We start from the raw sequence: 16,280 nt of genomic DNA on the forward strand, positions 1-16,280 counted from the left end.
GTTGTTAAAGAACAGTCCATGTACGCTATCCTTGCATAAGGGTATTACGTAATGTTAGGTAACAAGATGTTCCTGGTCAAAGTCCGAACGGACAATTTAGGGATGCCACCCTGGTCTGGTTGTTGTCATATGCTTCGCAAAACAGATGTGCAGTGATTTTGCCCGTTTTTCTTTCAGTCTTCCATAATCCCTGTATTCATTGATGATGATGTCCTTGAATGATGCCTTGCTGGTCAGGTCATTTTCCTGTCACTTTCACCAGTTTTATCTATGACCAAAACAAGTAGAAATCGGTGAAATCTCACAGCCACACAGAACGAAGATCCATTTTTGGACACGAATGATCACAGTTAACGTTAGCAAAGGATATACTGAGGGAAGGCAAACAAAGTATGTGGTATTTGCAGGCAACTCTGCCTTTCTTTCATGTTTTTTTCAAGGATTTCTTTGTATGTTTTTCTTATCGGGCAGATCAGGGGTCAGTAAACTATGCGTATTAACATGTGTTAATAGCGGGTCAACACGCACGTGTCTCCACAGGTGAGGTACGTATCTACACCTGAACAGGTGAGACACAAAGGATAAGAACCTTAAGTGATTCTTTGTACTGAATTAACATCTTACAAACTCTTCCAAATGACCCACTCCGCCTTAGATTAAAACAAACGATAAACCGCCGTGTTTTGTCTTGTGAATATAACATCATGGGGAAAAGGAGACAACAGATATTACCTCAGCTGGAAAGGAACTAAGACGTTAGCAGTAAACTGCAGCTGAGAGAAAAAAAAACACAACACAACAACACATATTCTGCTACAACGCTAAACACTGGTCAATTCGTGCACGTGAGTTCATAGATCAAAAGATATATCTAGATATATAAATGATCTTAAGTGTGGATTATTGAGTACAAAACATCAGTCAACATCATTAGAAGGTGTGCAAACTTTGTTTGGGCGTGACCCGTTTAATCACTTAGAAAAGCAAATGACAAACAGTCGCTACTTAGGCGATCAGAACTGTCACAAAGGCTGTTATGTAAGACTTACGAAATGACCACGTGTTAGACGTGTGTATATAAGCTGGTACATCAGAATAACAGCCGCATTCCAACCGACGCCAACGTGAATCGTTTTCGGACGCGGAGAAGCCAAACATTCCACACAAATGGTGAGTTAAGCATGCTTAGTTTCTTACCATTTGGTTGGGAAAACATGTTTAAAGTACTCAAGCAAGGTGTTAGATGTGGTCCTATTATCTATAATCGTCCGGCCAATTCAACTGTGTTTAAGTAGTGCATGTAGTTATAGCAAAGTCTGGAGTCTCGACAGACATCGTTTGAGCATCAGATTGACGTGATGTTTTACGTAATTTATGACAAAAGATCTGTAGTAGACTGGCTATGAACATTTATACAGTCTATCTAAGAAATCACACAGTAAATGTGAGCAATCACTGAAGAATGGTTCTTTAACCAGCTTTGTACTGTTGATGTCACACAGACTCTCGACGCTACGTTTACCATGGAGGAAGGCAAAGAACAGCCGCCCCGACACAAGCCTCTGGGCATCGTGCTGATCGTGTTCGCCTGGTTCACCTATGTCATCAGGCTGACTATCGGCTATTTTAGACAGTTTGACGTTATTAAGGGTGAGTTAAGATAATCGTTAACGAAGGGTGTACTTGTCACGCTTATCTTTTTGTAAGATCATCACCGGGCTTTCACTTTGTATGGCTATAATAGAAATAAAATAGAAGCCAGTTAATTGCGCAACGGATAATCGCACACTTATGTTAATTGCATGAAATCCCAGAATTCCGCGGTGATGCGGTCTTTTTTGCTGAAAACTCTCATGGCTTTGACTATTTGAGAAGCTTTCAAAAAGGTTTTGTGAAACAATACGCCGCGCAGAGAAAGGCTAAACAATTCGCCTACGTGTTCAGACTGGTGTTCAGCTGGCTCAGGCAATCAGCCGCTGTTAGGGGTGAGTTAAGGCAATTGTTTAACAAAATAATCATTAGCCAAGGGTGTCACGTCGACCATTTTCAAGCGCGTATTTTGTTGACATCGCTGAGCTTGCTATAACTATAGTTTTCAAATAACGGAATGATTGTGTTTTTAATTTGGTTCCAACGATATAGTGTTGCTGAGTTGTGCAGTTGCAAGAGTATTAACACTATCCGAGGCACGTCAAGTTCAAGTTAAGAAACTGCAGATGGCTGAGAATGCTTACAGCTTTAGTGAAACAATAGTATATGCAGCACAGAAAAAGACTCTAACGTCCTGCACTACTGGAAACGACCTGCCTAGCCACCCAGCTACGTCCTTGTCACGACAAAGTGATCTCTTGAGACATAGATCAACTAGACATGTTCGCAACTTCAGTGCATTGACAATTACAACGATACTGTATTATGTTTCTCTACAGGTCTGTTCTCGAGCACCGTTGGCAACACCTCCCGCTTCTTTCCGAACGAGATCGTGCCGGCTCCGTGGGTCTTCGACATCTGGTTGGTCATCTACGGCTGGGGCTTCCTCTGGCTCATCTACGTCACGGTCTGCGTCTGTCGTAAAAACTCCCGCGGCTACTTCTACGTCACTCCCGAGCTCTTTCCTCCCATCTTTTACGTCACCTGGTACGTCAATAACTTCTTCATCCTCTCCTGGACCTTCCTCAATGACTCGCTCCAACGTGTAGGCGCTACCATGCTCCTCGCTCTCATCGCTTTCTCTCTCTACTACATGCTGTACATCTCCTACCGTCGTGTGGATCAGAACGGGCCCTGGCTGACCGAGAACGCACCGGTAGACCTCTGGCTCATTCGCGCTCTCGTTCACAACGGGCTGGCCATCTACGGTACCTGGGTCACCATCGCTACCCTTGTAGGTTTCAGTAATGTCCTTACCTATGAGAGTGGCTACGACAACGAGGATGTGTCCACGGGCATGCTGGGCTTACTGCTAGCAATCATCCTCGTCTGGTTTGTCCTGGAGAACTTCGTCTTCGAGCGGTACTGCCGATACACCCTGGTGCCATTTGTGGTGGTGGTCGTCGCGCTTTCGGGCCTTATTGACAAGTACATCCGATTCACCGGCAGCTTGGAGAAGAGGAACGCCATCTTCGCGTGCGTGATGCTAGGCGTATCCTCCTTGGTGTTGGTGGTTCGCTTCTCATTGGTGCTCTGGCGTCACGTGACGCAGCCGCTGTACGTCAACACCGTCAAGACGACGTCGGTGAAGAAGTCGGAACTGAACGGAGGGTTCACAACAGAGCTTTGAATCTTGTGATCTTGTTGGACTATAGACGTAATGAAACGTTAATCATTGTGCTTCTAGGAAGCTATATAGACAGCCATAGATGTGTTACGTGCATTGTTTTGTAGATGCATATAGAAAGGTGCATATATCCGTGTCCTACTTATGAGGACGAGTTGTAGTACATGTAGTAGTACATTTCAGACATACATACACTAGAAACTGTATAAGGACCTGACAAGGCTTATGTTGTTCTGGCATATTTCTGTATCTTTGTAAGGCAGTATTGTACACAGTATATGATGCCGTCTGTTGTCATTTTAGTATGTGTATTTGCTGTTTGATTGCTTGCACGCAAAAGTAGGCTTCGTCGGAATAAAGTTTTTGAAAACGTTTATACATTTGTCCTGTCAATAACTTTTCTATTAACAAAAATATTTAGCTTTCTGACAAAACGCTGAGATGAGCTCGACCTCTATGGCGGATTGATACCTAGCCTCCGTAGCAGGCTCTCTGAGGCCAATGAATCTGCGACGGCCGGCAATAAGTGACCCGGTACAAATAATGGCCAGCTAAAGTGTATTCTGAGCCGAAAAAAGGCCCCAGAGAGCCTGCTACGGAGGCTAATTGAAACCGATAGAAAAAGTCTCGCTCTAACCAGGGATATTCAATATAATGACCTCATTTCAACACGTGTCCTAACGTGTGAGATTTTGGTGATAAGCTGACTCCTCCCCTCAGGTATTGGGCGCATCAAACAAACACATTTTTGTATTTGTGGAATCCTACAAACGGACCTGTCTCAACTCGCCCCAAACGTACACAAAGGCGAGTACTCGTCGTTTCAGCAAATAAATACAATATTTCTATTATGTGTCTCCTATTGGTCAAGCCATTATAGACATAGTGAACCAGATATTCCCAACTTTCCAGTGTCTCTGAGTTGGAGTTTTGAAACATTCTTTGGGTCAACATCTTCAGTAAATCTGCCAACTTGGGCGGGTCCCTTTAATTTTCAACCACCTGGAAAGCTAGCAAACAGCTGCCACTTACGTATACGCAACTGACATAATGAGGGTGGGAGTTGTGTAATAATTAGCAAGCACGTGTACACGTGTTTAGGGAGGTACTGTATATAAAGGTGCAGCAGAGAACGCGGTTTATTCCAGCATTATCAGTTGTGGACAGCAAGAAGTTAAGCTACGCCCTGAGAATGGTGAGTAACAAATTGAAATAGTATTTTATCTTTCAGTTGATTCAGATAGCAGTATGTAAAAAGACGTGTTATGGCAAAGATAAAGGGTTGCATGAATCTTAAACAGTACAGTAGAAGCCGCGTAATTGTACACTCCATTTGCTAGTGCATTTCGTTTAATAATTATCTGAATGGTGCAACAAAGCGAAGTTATTAAGCTTAAGCTAGACCGCACCACCATGGGATTTGAGGATTTCGTGCAATTAACAGAAGTGTGCGATTATACGTTGTGCAATTAACTGGCTTCTACTGCACCATCACTTACTGGTTGTCGGAGTAGCAGGTACGCGCCCAGGGCAACTCGGGGGCCTACGCACCAAGTGCCGCTTTACTACTCAGCGTTGCCTGTACGGTGTTTATATATATGTGATCCGCCCAATATATCGGGGTGGGCAAAGTGGTGAGGCGATGCTTTGGGAACGAGTTTTCCGAATTGATTAGTGTTCTTCTATCTTCAAGCAGTTAATGATCTGTTCATCGTACGGTAGGTCTTCAATAACTAGGTTACTTTTACAGATAAATAACTGTAACAGTGACTTTTCTCCCTGGATCAGAAACATCTTATGAGACAAACTCTACTGTACACAAAGAGTGTGTGAGGGATAACTGACCGACCCGAGAAAAGCAGGTGTTGGTCAGTGGTGGATGTGTTGTACCGAACAACTTTGTTAGGTCCGTAAACTTCGGAGAGCCATAGACTCACTGAAAAGGCCGCCGCAGAAGCTTCGCACACCAAAAAAATTTGTGTCCGTAAGTTACTTTCCTTGTGGGGTTCTTGTACGTCTTAGCCTTATCTTTTCACTGGAGACATTTCTCACGCTCCTCGAGATGTTGGCTGCAGGTGTCAGTCACGTCATGGTAGATATATGGTATTCCTAGAGCTATCGTAGAGTACAGCTTATTGCCATTAAGTACGGTAGGAGCATCCTCATAAGATAGCTTCAAACAACATGTATAATCAGATGTGCAACGCCGGATAGGCGTATGACAGGTCGTTCTGATATAACCGCGTGCCTGCTAAGCTGGTGTTATGTTAAAGGCAGTAATACTAGCTAGACATGTATAGATACAGATTTAAACATGTCCAGGATTTCCTAGGTGTACCTTATCAATTGGGTAGAATATTTGGGTGTACTAACGCGTGAGATTTCAGTGATGGGCTGACTCCACCCCTCACGTATTGGGCGCATCAAACAAAAACATGTAAATGTTCTGTATTTGTAGAAGCCTACAAAAGGATCTGTCTCAACTCGCCCCAAACGTACACAAAAGCGAGTACTCCTTGATTTAGCAAACAAATACAACATTTCTGTTATGGGTCTCCCATTAGTCAAGCCATTATAGACAAAGTTAGCCAGATATTCCCAACTTTCCAGTGTCTATTTCTGACCCTGAGTTGACTGTTGAGTTTGTAAACATTCTTTGGGCCAACATCTTCGGTAAATCTACCGTCCCTTTAATGTTCAACCACCTGGAAAGTTGGCAAACAGTTGCCACTTACACAACTATGACATAATGAGGGTGGTAGTTGTGTAATAATGAGGATGGTAGTTGTGTAATAATTAGCAAACACACACACACGTGTTTACGGAGGTACTGTATATAAAGGTGCAGCAGAGACAACGGTTCATTCCAGCAGTATCACTTGTAGACAGCAAGAAGTTAAACTACGCCCTGAGGATGGTGAGTAATAAATTAGTATTTTATCTTCTTTCAGCTGATTTAGATAGTTCTCTACAAAGACGTGTTATGGCAAAGATAAAGGCTTGGTAAGCTGGTGTTATGCTAAAGGCAGTAATACTGGGTAGACATGCATAGATACAGATTTAAACATGTCCAGGATTTCCTAGGTGTACCTTATCAATTGGGTAGAACATTTGGGCGGCGCACGATTTGTCCTGTTCAACCCTAAAAACAAACCAACTAATATTGACTCTATCTCTTAAACTTACTGTCAATACGATGACGACATCAAGCTTTAAAGCCAATTTGCAAGCCTGCCACTTGAAATTACATCTCCACGCTTTGACGACTTGGATGTTGTTTATAGCGCGGGGGTCGTGGACTAACTGCAGCAGGGTGTTTGGCCCAGAAGCCAGAGGTCCTGGGTTCAAATCCAACCTTGTTAACGAGCTTGTGCTGTTTGGCAAGGCACTTTAAACGAATTTCCCAGCTCACTTTGCCCAGAGGTAAAAATTGGTGCCTGACTTCGTTTGGGGAGGTAAAGTGTGATCGCGTGGTGCAGCGGCAGCGTGTTTGGCTCAGGACCGAGAGGTCTCGGGTTCGAATCCTGCCGTGTCATCGACCGTACCCTAGACGGAGTGGAAAACAAATAACAGTTAACCCACTGCCCTTAAGAAAGGCTATGGTACTACTTTCACCCTTTGTGTTTATTTCCAGACTTCTGAAGCCAATATGACCATGGAGGAAGTCGATGAGAAACCCCAGCCGCCCCGACACAAGCCTCTGGGCATCGTGCTGATCGCTTTCGCCTGGATAACCTACGTCATTAGGGTCACTTTTGGCTATTTTAGACAATTTGACGTCATTAAGGGTGAGTTAAGACAATTCGTTAACGACGTAATCTTTTACCGTGGGTATATTTGTCATACCCTTTTCAAGATCATCGCCGAGCTTTTTATGGATAGCTTTTATGGATATATAATTGAAATAACAGAATGATGGTGTTTTTGCTGAAACCTATCATGGCTGTGATCATTCGCAAAAGCTTTAAAAAAAGTTTTTATGAGCGATACACGCGCAGAGCAGATAAAGGCGAAGCAGTCCACACTACTGCAAACGACGTGTCTCAAGTAAAGTCACCAGCTACATCCTTATCACGAAGTAATCTTGTAAACCATAGAATTGTCAGCAACTTCAGTACATTCATTTGACAATCACAACGATACTAAATATTACTATGTCTCTCTACAGGTCTGTTCTCTACCACCGCCAGCAACACCTCCCGCCTGTTTCCAAACGAGATCACGCCGATGTCGTGGGTCTTCAACATCTGGTTGGCCATTTACGCCTGGGGCGTCCTCTGGCTCTTATACGTCACAGTCTGCATCTGTCGTAAGAACTCTCGCGGCTACTTCTACGTCACTCCCGAGCTCTTCCCAACCTCCTTCTACGTCATCTGGTACTTCAACAACCTCTTCGTCCTCGCCTGGGAATTCCTCAATGACTCATTCCAACGTGTGGGTGCTACCATGCTCCTCGCTCTCATCGCTTTCACCACCTTTTACATGATGTACATCTCCTACCGTCGGGTGGACCGGAACGGGCACTGGCTGACCAAAAACGCCGCCGTTGACCTGTGGCTCATTCGACTTCTCGTTCACAACGGCCTGGCCATCTATGGTACTTGGGTCACCCTTGCTTGTCTTCTAGGTTTCGGCACTGTCCTCACCTATGAGAGTGGCTACGACAACGAGGATGTGTCCACGGGCATACTGGGCTTACTGTTGGCAATCATCCTCGTGTGGTTTGTCCTGGAGAATTACGTCTTTGAGCGGTACTGCCGCTACACCCTGGTGCCGTACGTGGTGGTGGTGGTCGCGCTGTCCGGAACCGTCGACAAGTTCTTCAAGTTCTACGGTGGTTTCGAGAAGAGGAACGCCGTCGTCGCATGCGCGTTGCTAGCTGTGTCCTGCTTGGTGTTGGTGGTTCGTTTCTCATTGGTCATCTGGCGTCACGTGACGCAGCCGCTGTACGTCAGCACCGTCAAGACGACGTCGGTGAAAATGTCGGAACTGAACGGAGGGTACATAACAGAGCCTTAAACCGTGTGGTCACCTCGCTTACAAATGGTTCACGCCACCAAAAATGCTTAGGATATGTAACATTGTAGTGTTCTTTTTTCAATAATGAATCTTTAAGTTCTTTTGCCATTCCCGTCTTACGTCAACCATACCACGATAAAGTCGTGGATATTGGTACATGCTGAAAGGCATGCAAAGCTAGACATCGTGTGACCAATGATGACTAGACAATCTCACATGTGCCTTACGTTATATTTTTCACAGCATGGATAATGGTATACTTACATTTGTAGAAGATACACATTTTCATATAGAAGATGATATATATGTAGCTTTGTACGTGCGTAGATAGATATTTAGGCAGGTAAGTGTAGGCATAAGTATAACTATAACGATGTCCTATTCTTCAGGACGAGTAACTAGCTTTTGATGATAATGTTCCATATTTAACATTAATGAACTCGTAATTAAAAACGTATGTGTTGATGTTTCCATGTATCTAAAAACAGAAAGAATGAACCATTAGGAGTAATGATCAATGATATAACATATACTAGTAGCATATAGTATTTCACGACGTATTTGATGTAGTACTTTAATACTTTATATACTTATAATTAATGTGAAATATACTTTATATTTTACATTAATTAGACCACGTTTGATCATACATGTATGTGCATCTAGCCCTCTGGGCATGAAAATGCAATAAAGATTATGGCCATTATATGTCACGTGTGCGTGTTGGTACAGCCCTCTGCCTTCTAGGGTTCTGTTTTGGGTAATCTATTTTCAGTTTATAGAGAAAGTATTTACCATTTGCTCTCAGACTCTTTTCATAGGCCGAAAAAGGGGCGAAGAGAGGCAAAATAGGTCGTATGGGTAATTTGCTGATGGAGTTTGCTGAGAAGGTACACCACAAGAAGGGCCTGGTAGAGACCGTGATACAAGCCACTGTCTTTGCAGTCGGCAAGTCAAGTGGGTTGGTCTCGGACCACTTACACTTAGAGTGACATTCGAGCCCATGTACTTAGTAACTTGCTGGCTTTGACAAAAAATGTCCGCGCTTGGCAAATGAGGGCAGGGAAAATTAGTGGATTGGAAGTCAGATTTGCTTTTCTGTAGTTTTTTTCTTCTTCGTATGTTGCTATTTACATTAAACCTCAGGAGTTAGCAATAAATGTGCAAACAGGAGGTCAACACGTGACTCAACATGTGCAGGTGAGACTAAAGAGATAAGAAACAGTTTGTCCTAAAGAAACATTCTACAAACTCCAACCAATGACCTGGTCGATCTTTTTCATATGAATAAAACGTTATGGAATAGATGAAGACCTTAGCTAGGAAAGATTCAAAGAAGAAGCACATTAACGATACACTGAGAGAAGTGGGAACTTTATTTTGCTATGTCCTACATAACACTATGCACTTGTTATTCAATGAAGTCACTGCAAAATAGTACTATAGCTATGATATGAATAATGAATAATTTTATAAATCAAGAGATATAGTATCATCTATAGTTTTGTTTGCTAAGTTACGAATATCAGCAAGTTATGCAAACTGTGTTCCAGCTCGCGTGCACGCGTGTTCTTCGACCTTCACCCTCCTAGAAAGTAAACAATCGCTACTTCGGAGAACAAGGCCGTATTGAAAAGGCTGTTACATCATAAAAGTTACGAAACGATCACGTGCTTGCCGAGCTGAGACACGGTATATAAAGCCGTGCCACGGACTGACTGGAGCGCCTGGACCAACTCGTGTTAGTGTTACCGACGTGACAGACTTCGCGCTGATGGTGAGTTAAGTATTATGTTGCTTATTCTATTCACATTTCATTAGGATGTTGTTGAATTTACTCAATGGTTCCCACGCAAAAAGAACTGGCGTTGAATTTATAATATGGTTATAATTAGGGTGTACGTGGTGGCGTCTTGTGTTGCATAACTGGTAGAGTGTTGGGCTCGGAACCTAGAGGTCCCGAGTTCGATACTCGCCTTGCCTCCGACGGTGCATGTGCCCCTGGGAAAGGCACTTTACTTCACCCAGGTGTAAACATGGGTACCTGACTTCGGTCGGGTATTTAAAAGACTACCTTTTTCCTTTTGTCTGTACTTTGTTGTAGGTGGCACTGTTAGATAAGTTACTAACTTACTAACTCGGAGTTTTGTTTGAATGTAATAACAGACTTCTGGGGCCCTCTGCTACGTATATATCTTGTGCTTGTAAACGTATTTGCCCGTGCAACGCAAACGCTAGCTAGCTATAGTCTTGTGCTGAACAAAAAAAAAACAGTCTCCAGCAGTGCAATAGCCTTCGGGGTGTTGTCACTTGGATTGTCCTGACTGTATACATAAAAGAATGCAACCTTATGGATCAAATCACTTGTTAGTAGATTTTCCATTTTAATCATTCCCCAGGTTATTCAAACACCGTTATACTGTTGACCCCCCACAGGCTGTCGATGCTCAGTTTACCATGGAGGAAAGCAAAGAACACAAACACAAGCCACTGGGCATCGTGCTGATCGTCTTCGCCTGGATAACCTACGTTATCAGGCTGGTGTTCAGCTTCCTTAGACAATCAGGCGCTGTTAAGGGTGAGTTAAGGCAATTGTTAACACAGCGTGTACTTGTCCCTTCTGTAACCATTTTCAGCATGTTCTATTGTCAGCTCTGAGCTTTACAAAGACATGCTGCAAGATAGTTTGCCTTTTTGAAATTAACATCTTGATTGCCTTCGACAAGAAGGCTATTCGTGTTATGGTGTTGTGGGTCTCTATGAAGGTCAGCATATAACTCAAGAAGTTGTGGATAGATCTTGATGTTATTTGATAGGTGTGTAGCAGTTCTAGAAAATAAGGTCGAGGTCGAAAATGGTTTACGTGGCATTTTCGTACTGCACTGCAGTGGACTTTGACTTCTTGGACTTCTTGTCGAAGGCAATCCACAAACAAACGAAATAGATAAATGGCACGTCAGATCTAAAGCAGCAAATGTTTGCTTTGTGTGAAAATCCTTATGAACACGAATTGTCTCTTGAAACATACGTCAACACAGAGTTATCAAAAAGTACAGTAGACTGACAGTCCATACTGTGTCTTTCTATAGGGTTATTCATCACCAGCGAAGGCAACATCTCCCGCCAGTTTCCAAACGAAATCGTGCCGGCTCCTTGGGTCTTTATGTACATCTGGGTGATCATCTACGCCTGGGGCTTTCTCTGGATCATCTACGTCACGGTCTGCATCTGTCGTAAAACTTCCCGTGGTTACCTCTACGTCACTCCCGAGCTCTTCCCAACCTCCTTCTACGTCACCTGGTACGTCAACAACCTCTTCATCTTCGCCTGGGTGTTCCTGGACGATTCACTACAACGTGTGGGGGCTGCCATGCTTCTTGCCCTCTCTGCCCTCTCCCTCTACTACATGATGTACATCTCCTACCGTCGAGTAAATCAGAACGGGTCCTGGCTGACCGAGAACGCCCCTGTTGACCTCTGGCTCATTCGGGCTCTCGTTCACAACGGGCTGGCCATCTACGCGACCTGGGTCACCATCGCTACTCTATTAAGCTTCGGCAGTTGTCTCACCTATGAGAGTGGCTACGACAACGAAGATGTGTCCACTGGCATGTTGGTTTTGCTGGTCGCAATTATCCTAGCGTGGTTCTTCCTGGAGAATTTCGTCGTTGAGCGGTACTGCCGCTACACCCTGGTGCCGTACGTGGTGGTGGTGGTCGCTCTCTCCGGCCTTATTGACAAGTACATCACGTTCACCGGTGGTTTGGAGAAGAGGAACGCCATCTTATCCTGCGTGTTGCTGGGCGTGTCCTCCTTGGTGTTGGTGCTTCGCTTCTCATTGGTGATCTGGCGTCACGTGACGCAGCCGCTGTACGTCAACACCGTCAAGACGACATCTGTGAAGATGTCACAACTGAACGGCGGGTACACAACAGAGCCTTAAACCGTGTGGTCACCTCGCCTATAAATGGTTCATACCACCAAAAAATTGCTGAAGTTATAATCTCGAACCAGATCCACGGTGCGTAATGTAAAGTATCAAACTTCCCTCCGGTGTCCGTTTGACTCCCTTGGCCGGCTACAATCCTTAGCCAGCTTTGATACTATCTTATGGCACCGTAGAATCTGCTTGGAGATTACTCAAGTTATACAACATTGTAGTGTGCATTTGAAGCTTTTAATAATTCTGTTGCAACTTTCTAATTTCACAAAAAAGTCATAGGTCTTGGTAGATAGGCTATGCTTGTAAGGCACGATATAGAGAGACATTGATTTGTATGTACACACTGGCATAGAAGCATACTGGCAGATAGATTGTGCATATGATCATACATATGATAAATGGTTGGAGATTAATTTTAATTTGTTATTCTATATCTGTGCATCTTTGTAACGAAGTAGTGTGTGCAATCTATTTCAAGTTGGTATATGGATATGCTGTTGTTTTAATATCGGTATCAGTGTTCGATATTAATTAAGTCTTCCATGGAGCATCAAATTGTGTGTTTTGTACTCACAAGCAGGGTATCCTTATGAAAATAAGGCCTGTGGTTAAAAATGAAAGCAGTATATTTCGCTATCAATGAATTGCAATGAATATAGCATTACCTTTATTCCTTTGATTTTACATATAACCGATCTTTGTGCCCCATTGTTTATTGTTTATTGTTCATTTACTCCTTTAGTTGTTGGAATAAAGTTGCAATTGGAATAAAGTTTTTAAAAAGTATCCGTAATTTTGTCTTGTCAATATCTTATCCTTAATTGCCAACCCCATTTCTTATAACGGTGACTTGAAATAGGTCTCTGTGAAGAACATTCATACTCAGCGCAATTGGTCCAACCACGTGTATGGGCATGTGAGGGACTTTGAATAAGCTAACTAAACCTTTCATGAACAGGGGCCATCAGACATAATCGTACCAAACATCCTTTTGAACTGGACCCAAACTTCTACAAACTACAAACAACCATCACTTTTTTAAAGAAGCAAACCCTTTTATTTATGTTGTCATTGGTTCATTTATATATATGAAGAACAGATAGAAGAACTGCTCAACTCAAAAGTGGCCATTACAAAGGGCTGACCCCCCAGTAAACTACTTTCAAGACGTTCCTTGGGTCAACATCATCAATAACGTCCTTTGGGCAGGTCAGTTTAATTTTCAACCACCTGGAACTGGGAAAGCAAACAGTAAACAAACGCCACTTACACAACGAAGACATACATGATGACATAATAATGACATAATGAGGAGGGGGTTGTGTAACATTTAGCACACGGACGGACACGTGTTTATGGGGGGGGGGGCGTCTATAAAGGTGTGTTATTTACAAAGCAAGCTTCGTTTGTGGGAATCAAGAAACTAAACTACGTTCATACGCCCCCTGCCTAGAATGGTGAGTCAAAAGTTCTTCACTTAGCTTCTTGACGTATAGATATACAAAATCAAAGACGTTTAGATGCATACATTCCAAACAGTCCGACCGTTATTTACGTTATTACGGGGTTGTCAGACACCAGCGGGTCCATGCCAAGGGTCACTCGGGGACCTTAGCCCAATGTGCCGCCTACCCAACCCTGCTGGTCCCGGCCCAATCTACTGTTGATATCGCAGTGGGTACTGATTCAAAGATAGGAAGTGATATTTAGCTACAGAATTGACGAGAGCCTGTATCTCCAACAGTTATAGTGTTCAACTTCATTGTATCATAATTGGTATACGTACGGCAGCAAATTGAGGACAATTTGGATTGGGACAGTCGGGAATGTGCGTAGTCACGTACAAAATTCAACTTTTTTGAGACGGTAAAAGCTACCGTGTGTAGATGGACGGCACCGGTCAGATTGACAAAACAAAGACAAGCTAGCATAGTGTTAATGTCAGTTATAGATAACGGAAAAAGAGAATTTGCTACCTCGACACTCGAAACTTAGTGAACACTGTCAAACCATTCATCTTCCAGACTTAAGACGCCAAATTGACCATGGATGGGACAGAAGAGAAACCCCAGCCGCCCCGACACAAGCCTCTGGGCATCGTGCTGATCGTGTTCGCCTGGTTAACATACGTCATGAGGCTTGCGATTGGCTGGATGGCTGAGTCCAAGCTTGTTCCAGGTGAGTTTAATAAAGCGTCGAACGTAATGCCTGGGTTGTCCTCTTATAAGTTCTGGACTCGTTTTTTTTGTGTTGATTGTTAAGAAATTGAATGAAGTGAAGAAGCACACAGTTCTCCCTCAAGATTCAATCCCATCTTCTTTTTTGGCGAAGCTTGTTATGCTATGGACATTCCACTACCAAATCAGTAGGAATGACCTAGGAAAACATAACATAACATTCTCATTGTAAAAGCATTAGGAAAAACGTATTGAAACGTCAATGTGTATTTAAGTGCATATAAAATATTTGCTTCCATCTATAGCTAATGCTGTGACAGCAAGTGTTAGCAATTGACCAATATTCTTCAAACGATGAGAAACAGCTTCTCTAAACATCGGTAAAACATTTCAGTTGACTTGACTGTTGCTCTTTCCGTAGGTTTGCAGGCTACGATCACCAACGGATCTCGCCTCTTCCCCAACGAGCTCAGCCCGTCCTTCTGGACGTTCCTCGGCGTCTGGCAGACCATTTACGCATGGAACTTCCTCTGGCTCATCTACGTCCTCACCACCATCTGCAGGAGAAACTCCCGCGGCTACTTCTACGTCACGCCCGAGCTCTTCCCAACCTCCTTCTACGTCGTCTGGTACGTCAACCATATTCTGCTCACCTGTTGGCGCTACCTGAGCGCCTCGCGGTCCGAGCGTGTGGGCGCCGTCATGGTCCTCTTCCTCTCCGCTTGTACTCTCTACTACTTGCTGTACGTCTCCTACCGTAGGGTGGACCGGAGCGGGGCATGGCTGACCGAAAACGCACCGGCAGACCTCTGGCTCGTACGAATCCTAGCTCAAAACGGGCTGGCCATCTATGCGACCTGGTCCACTATCGCCACGCTCATCAGCTTTGGCAGCACTCTCACCTACGCCGGCGGCTACAACAACGAGGATGCGAGTACTGGCATGCTGGGCTTGCTGTTGGCGATCACGCTTGTGTGGTTTGTCCTGGAGAACTTTGTATTCGAGCGGTACTGCCGCTACACCCTGGTCCAATACGTTGTAGTGGTGGTCGCGCTGTCCGGAATCTTGGACAGGAACCAGGCCGACTTTGGGAGGAGGAACATCGTCCTCACGTGCGTGCTGTTGGTCGTGGCCTCGCTGCTGTTGGTGGCTCGCCTTTCATTGGTCATCTGGCGTCACGTGACGCAGCCGCTGTACGTCAGCACCGTCAAGACGACGTCTGTGAAGATGTCACAGCTGAACGCCGGGTTCGCTTAAATCCGACAAACCGAACTCCTTGAACACTGATTTTTTAGCTTGATTAAAGCGCGCCCCTAGCGGCCAGTCCGATAATTGCCACATCCCAGGAACGAGTCATTGACCCTTAATCGTTGCGCGCATTAAAATCTTGATAGAGTACTCAAATTTGATAATGGCTCCTACAAGAAACAATGCAACATCAATAACTTTTCGATCTCCAAATTCATAACCATGAAATTTTCCACACTTCAAAGCACGAAGTATAACTGTCATAACTATAAGTTTACTGACATTGGAATTTTTGTCGTTATTAGGTTTGAGTGATATCAATAGTTAGAGCTTCAGAGAGATAGCTAGACAGACAACTTTGGATAGATAGATGGATTGCTAGCTAACTAACTGACTGGCTGGATGTATTTTTGTTTCTTTGTTTGCTTTGCCATTAGCCTAATAGGGTGAATTCACAATAAAGTTATCAATATCTCTGCGATGTTATTTCTGTTCCTCACCGGTGGTCTTTGACATAAGAGGGTTGTAATGACCTTTGCAAGCAAGTACATGGTAGGGCATTCTATATCAAGAAGGTTAACCTCCTTTGTTTGATTCCAGATCAATAAAGGAGAAT

The 16,280-nt window shown here is 43.9% G+C and overlaps 4 protein-coding genes across 4 annotated transcripts; all 4 read left to right on the forward strand.

The window, feature by feature from the left end:
• The first annotated feature begins 1,523 nt into the window (after positions 1-1,523).
• LOC118431555 lies at positions 1,524-3,361 on the forward strand. The gene is made up of 3 exons (XM_035842796.1): positions 1,524-1,650; positions 1,887-1,978; positions 2,369-3,361. The coding sequence occupies exons 1-3, from the start codon at positions 1,524-1,526 to the stop codon at positions 3,278-3,280; spliced, it is 1,131 nt and encodes a 376-aa protein (XP_035698689.1). The 3' UTR covers positions 3,281-3,361.
• A 2,720-nt stretch (positions 3,362-6,081) lies between these two features.
• Positions 6,082-8,695, forward strand: LOC118432587. Its single transcript, XM_035844218.1, has 3 exons — positions 6,082-6,194; positions 6,912-7,065; positions 7,446-8,695. Exons 1-3 carry the CDS (start codon positions 6,192-6,194, stop codon positions 8,294-8,296), a joined length of 1,008 nt encoding a protein of 335 aa, XP_035700111.1. The 5' UTR covers positions 6,082-6,191; the 3' UTR covers positions 8,297-8,695.
• A 1,333-nt stretch (positions 8,696-10,028) lies between these two features.
• On the forward strand, positions 10,029-12,662 carry LOC118431968. The gene is made up of 3 exons (XM_035843423.1): positions 10,029-10,073; positions 10,733-10,874; positions 11,386-12,662. The coding sequence occupies exons 1-3, from the start codon at positions 10,071-10,073 to the stop codon at positions 12,237-12,239; spliced, it is 999 nt and encodes a 332-aa protein (XP_035699316.1). The 5' UTR covers positions 10,029-10,070; the 3' UTR covers positions 12,240-12,662.
• Positions 12,663-14,284: 1,622 nt separating this feature from the next.
• Positions 14,285-16,141, forward strand: LOC118431556. The gene is made up of 2 exons (XM_035842797.1): positions 14,285-14,417; positions 14,838-16,141. Exons 1-2 carry the CDS (start codon positions 14,285-14,287, stop codon positions 15,671-15,673), a joined length of 969 nt encoding a protein of 322 aa, XP_035698690.1. The 3' UTR covers positions 15,674-16,141.
• Positions 16,142-16,280: the final 139 nt, after the last annotated feature.

The sequence above is a fragment of the Branchiostoma floridae genome, chromosome 15, assembly GCF_000003815.2.
Source record: "Branchiostoma floridae strain S238N-H82 chromosome 15, Bfl_VNyyK, whole genome shotgun sequence".
Classification (NCBI taxonomy): Eukaryota; Metazoa; Chordata; class Leptocardii; order Amphioxiformes; family Branchiostomatidae; genus Branchiostoma; species Branchiostoma floridae.